Source organism: Antrostomus carolinensis, unplaced genomic scaffold (assembly GCF_000700745.2).
Source record: "Antrostomus carolinensis isolate BGI_N321 unplaced genomic scaffold, ASM70074v2 scaffold15078, whole genome shotgun sequence".
Lineage (NCBI taxonomy): Eukaryota > Metazoa > Chordata > Aves > Caprimulgiformes > Caprimulgidae > Antrostomus > Antrostomus carolinensis.
The window spans coordinates 46,121-63,730 of NW_010335104.1; the positions used below are offsets into that span (position 1 = coordinate 46,121).

General features: G+C 34.6%; 1 protein-coding gene across 1 annotated transcript in view; it reads right to left on the reverse strand.

The window, feature by feature from the left end:
• The window catches only part of STRN3 (striatin 3), a 40,521-nt gene that overhangs the window by 22,052 nt on the left and 859 nt on the right, over window positions 1–17,610 (reverse strand). The window contains exons 2-7 of the mRNA XM_010174425.1: window positions 13,399–13,472; window positions 11,853–11,934; window positions 11,370–11,549; window positions 10,752–10,884; window positions 10,126–10,267; window positions 5,058–5,168 (exon numbers count right to left, since the gene is read on the reverse strand). Coding sequence (XP_010172727.1) covers window positions 5,058–5,168; window positions 10,126–10,267; window positions 10,752–10,884; window positions 11,370–11,549; window positions 11,853–11,934; window positions 13,399–13,472 — 722 coding nt within the window. The remainder of the gene's footprint in view (window positions 1–5,057; window positions 5,169–10,125; window positions 10,268–10,751; window positions 10,885–11,369; window positions 11,550–11,852; window positions 11,935–13,398; window positions 13,473–17,610) is intronic.

Genomic DNA, 17,610 nt, shown 5'->3' on the forward strand with positions numbered 1-17,610 from the left:
GTCAAGCTTTGATCAAAGTGAAATTTCAGTGATAAAATCTCTTTCAAGAAAATGATCCACAATGATGCAAGACATAATCAGTTTTTAATTGATAAAAGTGTCCTTCTTGGGACTGCCTGCAGTTATACTGTAGAACATTTCAAATAAAAACCGCCACTCCCACCCCAAGAAACTACGCTTTTAAACTTGCTAAAATATAAGTGTTTACTATCTTTAAAAGGGCCTATCAGAACTTAAATAATTTTCAAATATGTCCATTTTTTAATAAAGTAAGCATTAGGAAACAATTTCTTATACTATGGGGTGACATGTACCACTTCTATTAAAAGGAAATAGAAACTAAAACAAAGCCTTCAATCTCAAAAAAGTAAAAGATGTAAATAGATGACTTATCAAAAGCAGAACCATTTGTTTAAACAGTTAAATACTAAAACACACTCAAATAATATCTGATAATTTAAATTTTTAGATCTTACTGTCTAAAAATTGTTAAAATTGATGTGTTAAAAAATAAATATCCATCAATAATTGAATTATCTGATCATAATGGAGAAATCTCTGAAGACAGAAGATGGATGATCCTCTGGAGAGGGATAATAATGAAAAATGTTTCTGGAAGCAGAATCATAGCAAAAGTATACCACGCATGCCCCAGGAAGGATGCTACAGAACTATCCTCATTAACATTTGTAAAACATTTTCATTTTGCCAAATAATACAGAACATACTTTACTTCCTTTTTTTTGGTGGGGGATGCTTCTGACATTTTTCTTTCTTTTATAGAAAACTTAGTATTCCGATCAAATTTACAAAGGCTAGTACCCAGAAGTTGTTTGAGAATAAAAATGGCTTCCAAAAGTTTCCCTTATGCAACAGAACAGACTTCTTGAGTGGTTAAGTTTCATTTAAGTTTCATTTCACTCATGTAGAAGTGAGTCTAGAAATCTCTGATCTCAGCTAACAAAGTGAGTGTAAAATAATAAAGATGAGGAATGTCTCTTTTATACCAACTCTTTTTTTCCTAATAACCACTAGACTGATAGGATTTTATTTCAAAAGTACAATACTTAATTGCACTCAGAAGGTGAGATCTCATATAAAAGAAGCAATTCTTAAAATGGCAAGGTCTCTACCGTACAGATCACAAAGCTTGCTTTTTGTTACTGACAGTGACCAGCAGCAGATACATTCTTGAAGATATTATAGAGCAATCAATAAATGACATGATAAAAGTCATGACTGGTACCCTAAACTACCTATTTTAATAAATCTTTTGCTTTCCAGAAGAAAATTAATTTGTGTTCTCCATGTTGATATGCATGAACTGTTCAACACATGGATGGAAAGTGTCAAAAACAGCTTATAAACTCTTTCACATGCAAACTGAAAGCATCTGTTGGAGGTGCTGTCACACCAAACATATGGGCATGAGAAGTTCACCTCAGAGTACATCCAGAACTAACTAGAAGTAGTCCCTGCCTGCTCTGCTACTTTGAAACAGGCACTCACTTAGTATGTCACTGGGTAGAGGACTGTCAGCCTTGCCTTTTAATGCTTTTCAATATGTTTAGTCACTTCTTGTTCTTCAGGCATAACATCAGAACAGCCCTCAATCTACTGTACAATACAGAGAGAAACTTCTCTCTGAAGTCTACAAAAAAGCAGCTGCTGTTCCCAACAACTTATCTGTATTTCGTGCTGAAAAATGTCAATATTCAAGATTGTGCCACCATCACAGAATACTGTGCAGATTTCAACTTTCAAGTAAGTGCAAGGGTACCTTAATATAATTATTGAAGTATTTTACATGACACAAAGAGATTTTTAAGGATAAAAATGTTTGTCTCTGCAGAAGGCAGCTATGTTCAAGGCACAAACTGGATGACTGTTTTATCCTTAGGAAAACAGTAGATGAAAAAAACCCCCAAAACCAATCAGTAAACATGATCCTTTTATGAACAAGAGCAAAACATCTACAACCCCATCTCAGTGTATCCTCCTTCAGAGATTAAAAGCGAAGAAGGTAATTGAATATTCAGTGATGGATAGTTGGAACCTGAGCAACCATAAGCAGATTTCCATGAGCTCCAAGATGTAATAGCCCAAGTCACATATAACACGCATAGAACACAGGGATACCCCTATAGCAACAGGTGATGCTGATGAAGATGGTAAAATCCAAATCTGTTTTCCTGCCTATCAACTATTACACTGCATTTCTAGAAATCAAGGCTAGCAAAGTGAACGGGACAGATACTGTTTCATCAGTACAGAACAATTAAATTGAGGGAAAAGAGCAGGAAAGTAAAAACCAATAAAAGTTTCAAGAAAACTAAGGAAAACCAGTTAGAGGATCTTCATTTTAACAGTGATGTACATATACAGTTTAAGATGTGAAAACTATTTTTCAAGTTGCTGAGAACATGTTACACTGACCTGATAGGATGAAATAAGATACACATCATCTCCACCACTATTATGTTCTAAATTTGACAGACAGTATCTGAAAAACAGTCATACCCTGATTTACCTGCCAAAATTGATCTTGTCAAACTTGGGCAAGAAACTGGCTTTAAATTCAGCATATTACTTTAAAAGATAAGCCTAGTTTTATCTATTTACCACAATGAAGTCCAGAATAGGATGTGATTGGTTTGTGTTTTTTTTCTTTTTTCTTTCTTTTAGGTAAGAACTCTTCAATAAACAGGTTTCCAGTTATTTTACAGCCGATATTATAAAGGCAATTAAAGTGTGGAGTGTTTGGGGTTTTTTTTTAAAAAAAACAACAAAAAAAAAAAGTATTACATTATGAAAACATACACTGGCAGAAGATGACCTAAATTAAGGTGTTTCATCCAAAGGAAAACATATGAATCTAGACCACATAAGTATTAAATAGAATCAAATCTACTTCTGTTCCCTTATTTATCTCAACGTTTGGAATTAAAGTTACCATACCTGGGCCAGGGCTATGAAGACCCTTTTATGAAGACAACGGTCTAAATGCAGATGATGGTAGTTACCAGATGCATCTCCAACAAAAGAACCCATTAGAATGTCTGCCCTATTATGCTGTCCTCAAAATACTGTAAGAGGCAATACTCAATGCATGTTTATTTGATCTTTATGATGATATATATACTGCTCGAAAGAAATTCTGATAAAAGTCTGACAATGCACTGAAGAGTAAAGTAAGAAATGAACATTCAGAATGAAGTTCATGAATGATCAGACATGACAAGCAGGAATAAAGAAGGCCTTTGATGCTATTTTCAGTCTCAGAATGTTAAAAAGCTGAAAAAAGTCTACAAATCAAATGAACAGTATTTAAATAAACCTGTCCATATGCATACTTTTACTGTGTGTGGAGTTCTCTCATTCAATTAACTCACTGATTTAGAGGCCAATTTTTAAGCAGAAACTACTGTCATGAACATGATGCAAGGGCAGAATCCCACAAACCAACCTGTGAGACTGCAGGAAAGTGGACAGGAAGGAAAGTTTTTATAATAATGCTGCAAAGTTTTAAATTTTGCAACAAGACATTTCAGGTAGAATAATTATTATTTATTTTAAATGATGGTCACAACCAATCTAACCAGTAATGTAGACCATTAAAATGTCAATTTTTAACACAGTAGTTATCTTTGATGCGTAAGAATTATGCTCCCCTTCCAGAAATTTTAAGATTTACAGATGGAAAAACAAAAAGATGATAGAAATGCTTGACTGCATAGCAGTCAGGGAAGCAACAAGTACAGGAAAGACAAATCCTTTCTAGACAAGCCAAAATAACACCACTAGAACAAATTTGGAGGACTGAGAAGAGTTATAAGAAATATAAAAATCTCCTAAATAATTACCTTTTTTTCCTAGAATTCATAACATTTGCTGTTATTTTGCTGCCACTGTGCAGTCTAAAATGTAAAGTTTAATAAGAAAATTTCAAATAAAAGAAATCCACTTCAGCATTAAAAGAAGTTTCTAACCTTACAAAATACTTTGTGTGTGTGTGTGTGTGTGTGTGTGTGTGTGTGTATGTGTGTGTACACGTGCATGTCATGCAAAACTGCTGAAAAAACCAATCAACATGCGGTAACTGAATTTTAATTTGTTAGATGTTACAAAGCACATTCAGATCTTAATAAGGACAGAATTCTTCGTGGAGCATTATGCTTTAATTATAAATTAATTTAGTTAGTATATATTCACACAATTTTTCAAGTTGGGGAAAAAATATTCTTTACTAAATATCACCAGAAACTGTTTAATATACTTTCAAAATAAAAACACTGCAATCAAGGGAGGTTCTCTAGTGTGACACTGATTTAATAACACTTTGTCCACTAAGATGGTGATTTAAGTTACAAAAGCATTTTTACCAGGTACTTCAATATTGAAGTCTGGTTGAACTTACATAGTTCAAATAGGTCAGCTGGTCTGACAACTCTTAAAGAATAAAGAGTTGTCAACCATCAACCAAAATGTGGTAACTGCACAGAAAAGTGAAGGGCACCATAAAATAAATATCATATCCTAAACAAAGACACAAAAAAAGTTTGTATGTACATTACAGGCATTTTTTTATTCTTATTGCCATAGATTGCAAAAATAATTACAAGCCCCTAAATAGCAATTATAGCTTGATCCAAGCTTGTGTTAAAAAAACCAAAAAACCCCACCCACAACAGTACCGTAGTGTTATAATTCAAGAAGCAGATAAAGTTTAAATCTTTCAGAAAACTTCTCAGAGTAGCAATATCCTCAAAATGCAAGTTGTTCATGATTTTTACACTCGCATTTCAAAGCATTTAATTCTCTTTATTTATTTAATCTTAAATTTTTATGTGTTTTCAAATCTCTCATCTAGGAAATGGTGTCAAAGGTTTTGACATATTCACATTCAGCAGGCAGAAAGTTAAAGTTGGTTGCCCCCATTACAGAAAACGATGCTTAATGAAAAAACAAAAACAAAAACAGAACTTGTGAGAAAAAACGTCTTCTATATAGAGAGGTAAAAAAAGCGTTGCATTACAAAATTCAGAATCTGCACTTACTCTTTACCCCTTTCTTCCCCTTTCGTTCCTTCTTGTACTGTTCCTTCAGTTTACTTATTAGTCCCTGGTCTACATCCCAAACCTCAGCAGTTGGGGACAGGTCATCTTTGTCTACATGCAGCATATTATTAAAAGAAAAAAAAACAGCAATTGGCAATGCAAGCTGTTGGCGATTTACTATCACAGCTGTATAAGAGCATTAATAGAAGTTCTTAATAAATCTTTACTTTAAAGGTGCAGTCTCAGTTTGAAGTTTACAAAATACTAAGTCTCATTGCATACAGTTTTCCAAGGCACTGTATAATATCAGTTAGGTATTTGAAAATTTTGTTAATTTGTTACTAAGGAGCAAACAAATTAAGCTTCATAAGTAACTGTTCATGTTAGATACTTCAAGATACACAAAAATTCATTGGTGTTCAGAAACGATTACTGCATCTTTAGAAAGACAGTGTTAAGAAATTATTCAGCCAGTGTTGAACAAGCAAATAAAAGTATTCATGCTACATCTCTCATGAAAATGCAAGCTGAATAAGTCAGTGCCAGTTTACTCATGAAGACCACCATGCATCCTCTCGCACTCATTCTACATGCACAAGAAAGAAACCTTGGTCCTACATGTAACCAGAGAAACAAGTCTATAAATACAGCTTTTTACATAAAGATGAAGTAATTCATATAGGTGAATAAACTGACATTCCACTGCATTCCAGTAATTAAATTATAATTAGCAGAATTACAACATTCCACAGTAATTTCAGAAGACATGTCTTTTTCTGTTTGACAGATATGGTAGAATTAATTATTCTCCAAGAAAAGTTAAGTCTCCACTTTTCTAAACTATCCATCTCAAATATTTCTGGAAACACAGAATTAATAAAAAGGATAAACTTGTTTCTAAGACAAGCTAAATGCAACAGCTGCAGAAGCACTTTTGCTGGAAGACAACTAGGCAGCAACTAAAACTCAGTTTGTGTGCCAGTTAAGCCTACGCTCACAAATTCTTTAGACATAAAATAACAAAACTAAGTTTCTTAGTTCAGAACTTGCAATCATACCTACGATATCAGTGTTTCTGTAAAACAGCAATTTTTGAAGTTATAACCATTACAGTCACAAAAGTGCACAAGAGGAGCCACACGCAGCAGAGACAGAAACATGCATTTAGGATGCAAACCAGTAGGAGTTATTCCAAGTACATGTTTCATGACAAAACATGACACCAAATAAGAAGATATCCTAGGATACTGATGCATCTACCAAAAGACCACCAGTCAAGTAGGGATGCCCAAGGACACAGAGGAACAATCTTGATCAAAGAGGTGGAATGTGGAAATGGCAAGGGTGGCAAAGGCATGTAACGAGCAGCATAATGGCAAAGTCCCTTGAGCTGTCCACAAAGAACTGTGGAGAGGGGAATGGAACAACGACATCCTACACCAAACTCCAGCTACAACCACCAAACTGCAAATATAACCTCAACCTTTATGATCACAGGGCCAAAACACTGACAGAGAATAGGGATTAGTCAGGAAATACGAGAGGCACAGAAAGGTAAGTCAGAGGATATGGCCAACCAAAAGAGGAAGGAAATTAGGAAAAAACCAACAAAAAAACCCACCCTAAAATCCAATGAAAGGAAATTCAGTTAAGAACAAAGTAAAATAATAATAAATTTAAAAAATACACAAAGCACCATTAATAAAAGGAAAATAATCATCTAGTCTGTAGTGTTGCAGAGAAGGATTAGGGAATTAAAATGAACCAGAAGCTGAATGTACGTAACAGCAATGTAATGCTGTCACTGAAAAAAAGAGCCACAACAAAACTATCATTCTGGCATGTTTTAAAAGGTGTGGTGTATTAAACCAGGAGTAGTCCACATAATTCACTGATGGTGATGACAAAACTGAAATAATATGTCCAGTCTGTGTTCTACACTAGAAGTTTAGAAAATGTCAGTAAATTGCAAAACAAACAGGGCATTTAGTCAACAGAAAACAGGAAAAACATAAGCCTGCAAACAAAAACACAAACCCAATGCTACTGGCTGCTGAAATGTAGACTGTAAATAGAAAACTCGATAAAACACTAACTCAGATTAACCAGAGAGGCTGTGAAATTTATTTCAATAAGGATTTTTCAGAAAACCCAGCAGCGTTTCTCTGAGGTATGCCTAGATACGCTTCGCTATTTCAAACAGAGCCACATAACTAAACCTCCATAATTCCCACCTAGAAGTGAACTTCCTCAAATTGCCTGCAGTGTTTATAACCCACACTCAACTGACATCAGGGTAGTGCAGAGGATCCAGGATGTCCACTAGCCAGTACTATTTAGTGGAGAAAGGATTTTTTTTTTTTTAATGATTTTTAAAAATTATTATTTATTTAAAAGATGACCCAAGAGACTCTAAATTCCAGTCACATTCTGTCACACGGAATTCTGGGCATAGTCAGGTCATTCTGTGACTCACTGTCCACCTGTAGACAGAACTTGTGTTTCACAGAGAGGAGAAATTCAGTGACGAACATGTAGTTAGTCATCAAAATCATAAGCAGAATAAAAAGACTACATAATACATAGTATCTGTAATATGTAACATAATATATAATACTATGTATTTATTCCTGTTTGCTTAAGCAAACAGAAGTTCTATATGCATCTTTTTCTTGATACTATATCACCACAAGGTATTTATAAATTTTTAACCTAAAAATGTACATTCATTTTTGGAATGTGTTGCATATTTCAGTTCTTTATTTAACAGTGTTTGAATATGCTCATCTCTCACTATTTTGAAGAAAAGGTGTTCCTAAGTAAAACATGTTGCATGACAAGACACTTTAATTCACAATGTCTGAAAATAAATTAAGACTCAAAGTATACTGAATGAGGCACTTATGTAAAAAGAGTGTGTTCATAAAAAGCCGTATTATAGGAAGGAAAAAAAAGCAACCCAGACTTCCACACTCAGTGGCTGGTTTGCAGAAGTCTCCAACAGCAAAAATGTAACTGTCAAATTTGGTGATGAAATATTTTAGCATATCTGAAGTTAGACCTACACATAATACTTTGACAATTAAGTATTGAAAGTAAAAATAAAGCAAGACTAGGCAATAGGTTTAGCACCTGAACATCAGAAGCTTGGTTTCCAGATACTTAATAAAAGCATTATAAAAAAATACACATGTAAACATTTAGATTTTTTCAGAGAGCCTAAATCTTTGCAAGAGTAAGAAGTGACAGAAGGATGCCAATGACAGGAAAACTGAAAAAGGAAGAAAAAGCTGACTAGAAAACAGAACAGAGTAACTATTTACATTATGAAGAATAACATGAATTATGACTGAAATACTAAAGCTGATGACTGATGCAATTGTGTAGAAAGTAATGTCAAGTATTCATTTAAATGAAGTTCCTCATCAAAAATAAAGAAAGAAAGAAATGGGTGGACCTGAAGATTTCAGGTACCAACAGTTTCCCAGAATTCAAAATAATGTGACAGGCTAAAATAAATTGGTTTAGGCAATGTAATATTTTATTTTAGAAGGTGTTTAAGCAGGACAACATTTGCCATGTTATTTTTGATAGGTAATAAAGAGACATTGACTTTAAATATTTCAAATTTACAGACTGATCTTTAAAAAAGTGACACAACCCCAAGACCTGATAGATTGTATCCTTAAACATGCATTTAAAGAAAGCTTACAGCTAAAAGCTGTACAAAAAAACATTACTACTACAGTTGGAAGTATGTCTTCTGACTCATTTAAATAGTGTTAGTAAAAAATATACAACAAACTTACGGATATTGTCTTCATATGGCAAAATTCAGAACATCTACTTTTTAAGATGAAAGTAGGTTTATGTTTATTTCTTCCTCCTCACTTCCTTGCCTCAGACATTAGCATTTTGGTAAAAATGGAATCACTGCAGTTTAACCAACTGTCACCAAAAAGCAGTCACAAGTATGTACCAACTCACACAATGGTCTGCCTCACTTTTGCTATGGTTTCACTTAAACTATAATAAAAGACATTCAATCTGTTTTCTGTTTTATTTTTAAGTTTGGGACAGCAACTGAACTGCCCGAAAACAAGTTGGAAAAAATCTAACTTGCAAAGTCAGCACTGAAAATAAATCACAATCCCCCCATTCTGAGTAACTACCTGAGAAGATGACAAGAGAGATAACATGCTGGAAAGTAATCCTGGAAATCAATGACTTGGAATTTCAATAGACAAGCTAGTTCACCAAGTTTCAGCAGTCTGCTGTGAAAAAATTGATAAATCTTTGACTGCATAAATTAAACCATCAACCTGTCTTTCTTTCTACATACAACAGTGGTAAGACTGATGCTAGAACCAGAACTTTCTGCATCACTATACATCTGAATGGATGTTGCAAACTTAAACTCAAAACCTAAGCTCCGGGGCCTATGAGAAGTCTTATATTGAGAGATTTGCCTGTTTGGCTAAATAAAAAGACAACAAAGAAACTAATCAAATAACACCTTCAAAGAGGAGCACCACCAAGCAACTAAAACACTTCTAAAAATAGATAGGTATTACCAAAACTAAAGGTAACAGTTGCTCCAGCTTCATCTTCCAACTAGAAACAGACTGAATTTTATAAGTAAAGGTGACTAGCCCTTTAATACTAATTTCCAGGGAGGAATGCTTTCTGATCCTTGGTACCTTCAAAATCAAGACTGGATGATTTCCCTGGAAGGTGTGCCAGTATTTGGATTTCTGTAGATCTCTACATTCTCTTTGCTTACCTGCAGAATCCTAGCCTTTCTTATTCCAGAAAGAAAACATTCTCCTCTTAGTTTTGGAATCAAAACCAAAATCTGAAACAAATGTAACTATAATTGTACTCGTGGCAACTACAACAGCATATATATGTGGAAGTTGCAGCATCCAATACACTATTATCTAAGCATCAGCATTCGATCATCACAATCATACCACACATCCACACCATCTTAGCAGGTATTGCAACTTTTACATACTATCATGAACAGGTATTCCTTTATTTCTAAGTGCTTTTGTTAGCATCTTACCCCACTCTGTTCCATCTCCTGAACTTCGAGCTTCTCCGGCTCCCTCACCATCTTCAGCTGTCACTAAAAAATCGAATTCTTTCAAAGCTTCTTCAGTATCGGGGTCATCTGTAAGGTCAGCAGCTAAACCTTCATTACCAATCTGCAAGCAGATAAACATATTTCTGGCATTTGAATCATGAGCACATTTTTCTACTGAAATGTTTAGGCTAGAAGTGATACAGATTACTTTCACCGAGTACTTGGTTGCAGGGGAAAACATTTTGCAACATAAAATGCAGAGAAAGACACCTAGATATAGGCAGATCTAGAGCTGCTTATAAAATAAATAAATAAAGAGTAGTGCAGTCTAGTGATCATTAGGAAATGAAAATAATACTGACTTATATTTTTCAGCAATTAATTCATATTTGTAAAGAGGCTGATTGCTTGGTTTTCAGTTTTCAATATAATATATTAACTAAACCACCAAATTTACTAATAACGTATCTGCTTATAATCCATTCAGATAACAAAGGTACAACAACATTTTAATATAATGCATTTATAATCATCTGGGGAAAAAAAATTCTCTTTTAAAATAGGATTTCAGAACTATATAAAAAAAATTAAAACCAATCTTTTACTTTGTGTTTCTTATTTATTCGGTGCTTCTCTTTTCCTTCTGCAATATCTTCTATCATGTCACTCTCTTCTTCTTCATCACTATCATCTGCGTTTTCTAAGAAGTTAAATGTTTCAAGAACATCACCAGAATTCCTACATAAATAAAAACATTAACAGAGAATCTGTTTTACTTGCTGAAGAGATTTTAGAAGATTAATCAGATTAAATGCAACTGCTACCTAAAAGCTTAAGAGCTTTAGAACTAGCAAAACAACAAGACATGATTGTACGAAGAAGTTTCTACAGCTGCCTAATTCCTTATTATAAAAGCACCCCTCAACAGAATCTTTTCTTAAAATAACAACTCCAAAGTGGTTATATGACATAAATTCAGCTTCAACAGTCTATATATTTTCCTGTATATATGTATAATATACATATACATATGTAACACAGATATGTACATTCCTATGTATAATCAATTTCAGCTAACTTCATAATCATTTGCAGTCAGCTACACTCACAGACATTCAGAGCCTCTAGAGGTGAAAGTTCAATGTGAACTGATCACTACGTATCAATGACTAAGTAAAACACTGAAACTAAAGTTTAAGTGAATTTCTTATCTCTTCACTTACCTTTTGATTTCCTGTCCCTTTTGTTTTGATGAAGGAGATTCACCCCCATTGAGGATCTGTTCTAAGTTCTTTGTCTCTACTGAACCATTTGGTTCTGAATTGGAGAGCCCAAGCAAAGACCTTACCCGCTGGGAGCGTACATCCAATATTGTATCTGTGTAACCTACTTCCTGAAGATACCTAGATGGATTAAGAGACGAAAGAAAGGGGAAAGCATATTTGAGGGAAAAGGAAATAAATCAGTATTGACTGATAAAAATTAATGCCACTATTATACCGTTTATGGAAAATAAGCTTCATTGCTATCCTTCTCATATGGAAAATCTTACTCTATACTGCTTAAAGCTCAAGACTATGAAGTTCTGAAAAAAGAGCCACTATTTGCCCACCTTAATTACTCCGTTTCATGGAGTAAACAGATGTACAGCTCCTCATACTTCAGTGAAAAGTTTGAATACACCAATATTCAACAACGCTACTTACTGTCTTAGTAACTGTCTGCCTTGCTTCCAGGTCAACTGGCTGTTCTGAGGTACTGCAGGAACCTCTGTATCTTTGGTTTCTTCTGAAAGACACAGTATAGTCGGGTGGGTTTTTTGTTCTGGTGATTTGTTGGGGTTTTTTTAAAGGTCAATTTACTTTTTACAATACACCAAGGAAACTAAAAGCAAATCTTAAAAATAAGCTTTAAATTAGATGCAGTCTTATGCAGTGTTTCACAACTTAAAAATTCTTTTTTCCAATTCTTTGCTGAAGCATCAAGCAAATAATTTAACAGAACAAAATCAGTTAAAAAAATCCTGAGCCCTTACATGCAAAAAAGGAACTAGAAAAATGTTTAACTTGTACACAAAAGAAAACCTTGCCCTGGGCCAGCCAAAGTGTTACAGCTAAGAAAACAGGCTATATCACTCTCACAGAGCAGAGATGCTTAGAAAGCAACATGGAAAATAGAGTTAAAATAAGAGCAGCAGTGACATATATCAGCATTTGGAGAAAACAAGCATGTCAAGTTTAAGACAAATTCCAACAGTTTACTATCAACAATTAAAATACAGACCCATTGCACTTTTGCTATGGTAAAGAAAATAAAACATGGTACAAACTAATAGTTTAATGATTTTAACATCTAACTTATACTGCTTTTAAACACATATCAAAAATCTCATCAGGCAATAAATAGGAATAATGATCTCTAGTTTCAACTGGGTATAAAAGTACCCAAAATGTGGCACTTGTAAAGCAGAAAGCAAACAAACAAAACCAAAAAAGAAGGGGAAAAAAAAATAAAATATCTGTAGACCACAATTGTAAGGCACATTACACAAATACAGGTCAACAGTGACTTCCTACATTTCAAGAGAAACCACATGCAATTCTGCTTATTAGATAGTCCAATGTTGTTATGAAAAATGCTTTCCTCTATCTGCAATATTGTGAAGACAAAAACTGTTATGATCAACTTTATATCTACATTGCAAAATCAGATGGACTCCAGAGTACCAGTAAGAATAGTCTCATTTTTCTCTTAGAACTTTTTTTCCTTGATTTAAGATAAAAACAGAAGCTCAATAACATTTTTTTGAGGCCAACGCAGTACAATTGTTTTCTCATTCTTTAAAAACTAGCATCCTATAAAAGTACCAAAAAACAACAGTATTTCTTATGTTTATTCTGTACTTATGCTTTTCCTTCTGGATGGATGGCACAATGGCAAAAAAGTATTAAATCCTTCAAGAAGGGGTATTATAAGAAATAATGAGAAACAACAGCTAAATAAGGAAATGTGTAACTTTATTTAAAGCTTCCTTCGACATTCAGAGCACTTTCAAAAAAAGAAAGGTCAATTAATTTTGATTTTCAGATCAAACAATTATTTACTCAATACCAAACCTTTCCTAGCCATCTCCTGTATAACACACCTAAAACAGGTGGGGGGAACAATGAAAGCTGCAATAAATCAAACAGAGCAAACCCAGAACAGTGTATAAACAACTTATACTAAAACAGGCTATTGTGAAAAAGTTACCTGATTCAAAAGTTGGCATTTTCAAGTCACCTTGATTCAATTCTGTGCCGTATTTTAATTTATGATATTTTGCCCTGAAAGAGTATGCAAATATTTAACAAATTAGCATATAATGCTTTTATCAACTAAAAAACATTCTAGTATTCCCATTTAAAACAATGATACTAACACAATACAATTTACCCATACAGAACTGTTGTGACAATTATTGCATCATACAAGTATTTCTAGTCTTTCCAGTGCAGTTCTGAGATAACATCCTTGCAATTATCAAACAACTTACAGATGAGAGTTTAGTATGTTCTCCAATAATGTGGTTTTTTTTATTGTGTGCCAGATCCTAAGAGAACTTTTAAAAAACCAGCAGGTTCAACTATTTAGCAGAGATTATTTTTTTCAGTTGTAGCACTCTCCTAGCCCGCCAATCGCACTATGGTGAATGAAACTCCTACCTGGGCCTCCTGCCTATTTGCCACCTTCAGTTTCTGCTTCATTTTCTCTCTGCTTATGATAGAGATCTTTTCCTCTGAAAAACCACGTTGGAGTGCTTGCCCTCATCACGTATTTTCTTACTGATGATCTCCTCCTTATTGACTGGAGCCTCAGCTTCCAATTCCTGCTCAGTCCACCTATGCAAACATGCCTCACTGCTTCCCATCTCCTGATCTCTGATGCCCTAGCCTCCCCTTCTCCATCACTTTTTAAAATATCGGTCTTGGTGATACTATTTCCATGCAAGTATACACGAGCCTTCCAAATCTTATTCTCTACTCAAGCTGCCTATTACAATGTCTTCAGCTCCCTTTATCTCCAGGAATATCACATAAAGTACCTACACCTATAGCCTGAAAATCTCTAACTTTATCCTAGACCTTTCACTATTTGACTTTTGCCTCACAGATCTGCTGCAAAAATACTCAAAAACTCAGGAAAAAGAACTCTGGATGTTCTGCAGTAGAGCCAAGGTGAAAGCTCTGTAAAAAAGTTAGCAGCCACGTTTTAAAGAAAACTCTATAAAATACAGCTGTCTTCATAATTCTAAATTAAACATTTGAATAAAGCTTTAAGAATAACTGAACCACATTTAGTTCCCACCAATTTTAAAGACTATTCTTAAATATGAAAATTCTCAAGAAAAGATACATAATGGAACATGTGCTGGACAAAACCAAAGACTGTCAACAAATCATCTTCTCAAATAGCTGAGCCACTGCTGCAACTTTTTCCAAATGGAAGGTAAAAGTTCATCTCAAATGCTGCCTGACATATTTGATGGTATAGAAGATTTTCTTCTAAATTACTGAACTTTCTGCTAAAATAGCAATTAGGAAAAGTCTCATTAACACACTGTCAGTAGATGGCACTACTGACCCTTTATAGCAAGATAAAATCCTGCATGCCATACCAATTGCATTGTAACTGAAAAACTGTAAGGCACCTGAAGACCAGGTATTTGTGTGAGCTGAATCTGACTGACTGCCAGTTAAATAGAATAATAATATTTTAGTTATTTGTGAATGTGTTCATATTTCACCCATGCACTAGTAAGACTGTCTACCATAGGTGCTCTCTTTAAACTGACAGACCAAGCTTTGTTCCACATTGTAACAGGGCAGTGTTTCACCAAGCTTTCCAGATACAGTGTACATACTATTATTTATACACACTATGAAGTACTGTACATTTAGGGGTTTAAAAAAAATTAAAAATTATGAAATCGTAAAGTTAAATAAAGCTTATGAAATATTTTTGCTCAATTCATAAGTGAAGTCAATAAAGCACTGTAGTTGAAAAGCCAAACTAAATTTGTTCAATGTGGCAAATACTATTTAGGAGCAGTTGTTCCATTTTGGAGCTACAATTTCAAAACATCAATTCAAATTCTGCTTTAATTGTTCATTAGAGAAGATAATGAGGTAGTGCATTGAAAATTATACCAATGACTAGCCACTACAAATAAGCCAAAATATCGCTGCATGCAATGAGATCAGTTGTCTTTCACGTCACATCTGATGCTCCACTTCAATTTTACAGTAAGAAATTAACCTTACTGAATTCCAATAAGCTATATATTTGCACATGTATTCCTCTCTGTATTGTCACACAAGCCAGGGTGATAATTACATATCTTAAAAATCACTAACAAGCTACAGCGTTGTTGACAAGTCGGTGACATTACTCCCCCACACTGCACAGTAACTGAATTCAACAAGAGGCATCTTTTGAGTCAAAGCTTTGAGTATTGACTTGCTGTTCTTCCAAGCCCAGGTTTCCATGAGTGAAAGAGAGGAAGAGAAATCATGCCCTAAGCTGATTTAACTGCTTGCTGCTATTTAACTGTTGAATCCCACCACTCAGTTGCAACAATATAAGGCAGCTGCAGTCCAAACCCCATAAAACCAAAATGTAGCCACAGTTTTATGGTCTCAGCAAGTCCTATCAATTTAAGCACAACACTATGCTAATGAAGCTGAGAGTAGAGTGGCTCAGAGTACATAAGAGAAGAAGTCTGGTTGTGTCTGTAAAGCACCATAAAGGAATATCCATTAGCTACAAACAAAAAAACCCCACACATGTAACCACTTAAGGCCCAACTTTATTACAAAAACTCATATAGAAGTACCAAAATATTTAAGGACATTAAAATAATAAACAAAATCTTACTTCTCTAAAACACTATCACACACATACTTAGAGATAAATACTAGAAATATCAAACTATTTTGTAACTACTCCTGCATTTTATTTCATCTTACATACTGATGTCCTGTTTCACACCCAGACAGTCATTACTGTCTGAATGAGTTTGTTTCTGACTCCCTGCAATCTGATATTTCACTGCATGAAACATTCTGACAGTATCAGGGAGTTAGTGACAAGAGGAGAAAGGGGGCGGGTAGGAACTGGGTGCAACACTGAAAATTGCTGTCAACAATTTTCGGATCTGAAATTCTCAAAATTTATTTTGCTTTGGGGCTGATTTCTTTTCATAAGTTGTGATTCTTCACTCAGAGGAACAACGGTAAAAAAACCCCACATCTATTATCCTGAACTCTTCATTCAGTGCCACAACCAAGAAACTAACATACTATCATTCTTGGCCGAGTTACTGACAAGCCAGTACCTGCTTGCTTTCCTTACTCAATCCATCACACTTTCGCAATTAGATCCTTCAAACTTTTGCATTTGTAGCAAAAAAAAGCAACAGAAAGCTTCCTCATTGCCTCCCACACATTCACCAATCAACCCCAGAGTTTCAGTTCCTGTTTTTAGCAATCTTCATGACAATTTTGGCTGGGACTCAAGCAAGGATTTTCTTCTTGAAAAGTATGCAGTGTTGGCTTGTACCCACTAGCCGCAAGAACTAGAGCAAACTGTATTTCTGCTGTTCTGCTTCTGCTGTACATATGATTACAAGTTTGTTGCCCATCAGATGAATTCTGTGGTCAAGCTAAAAAGGCAACTGCATTTCAGAGGAAAGCAGGACTAAAGTTTCACCAATGCCATTCATCTTCAAATTTTGCATTCTGTTATATGTTGTCTTCACACTCCAGCTGTAATTAACTGCCTCTGATTTATCTCAATAAGTAGTCAAACCCCACAAACTTATAGTGTGCATCCGCAGAAAGTCTCTATGTGCAGCACAGATAATTTATTAGTGTAAAAATAAGCAAATTCTCTTCCTTCAACTTCAGAAAGTTACTTACACCCAAGACACTTGAGTCTGCCATAACAGCACATTATTCTTTTGATCTGTTCTTTAAAGTTGAAGAGTACACACCCCCCAACACTTTGCATACTTTTAATCTGCCCTGAATCCAGAGTGACTTGCACCTTACCTATGGGATATAACAATGTAACTTCAGTCTTACACTGGGTGGAAACCTTGAGTTACTTTCCATTTCAAGGACAGAGCTGAATGAAGAAACAGATCCTTTCTGACTATTATTTCATCAGAAAACACAGGATGTGCCAATGCTGCTTTCTGAGGCACCTTTATACTGGATGCTTCACGTAGAGGTATGCAGCCACCTCTGCCAAAACACTAGTTTTTAATATGAAACCAAAGTTATTTCTTTACTAGTTACTTACTCATAGTACTAATTCATAATGTAAAACATACTAACATAAGACATACTTACTCTCAGACAGCTAACTTAATGTCCAGGTGAAGCCTAACTACACTTTGCTACAATTTTTTAAGTCTACTCT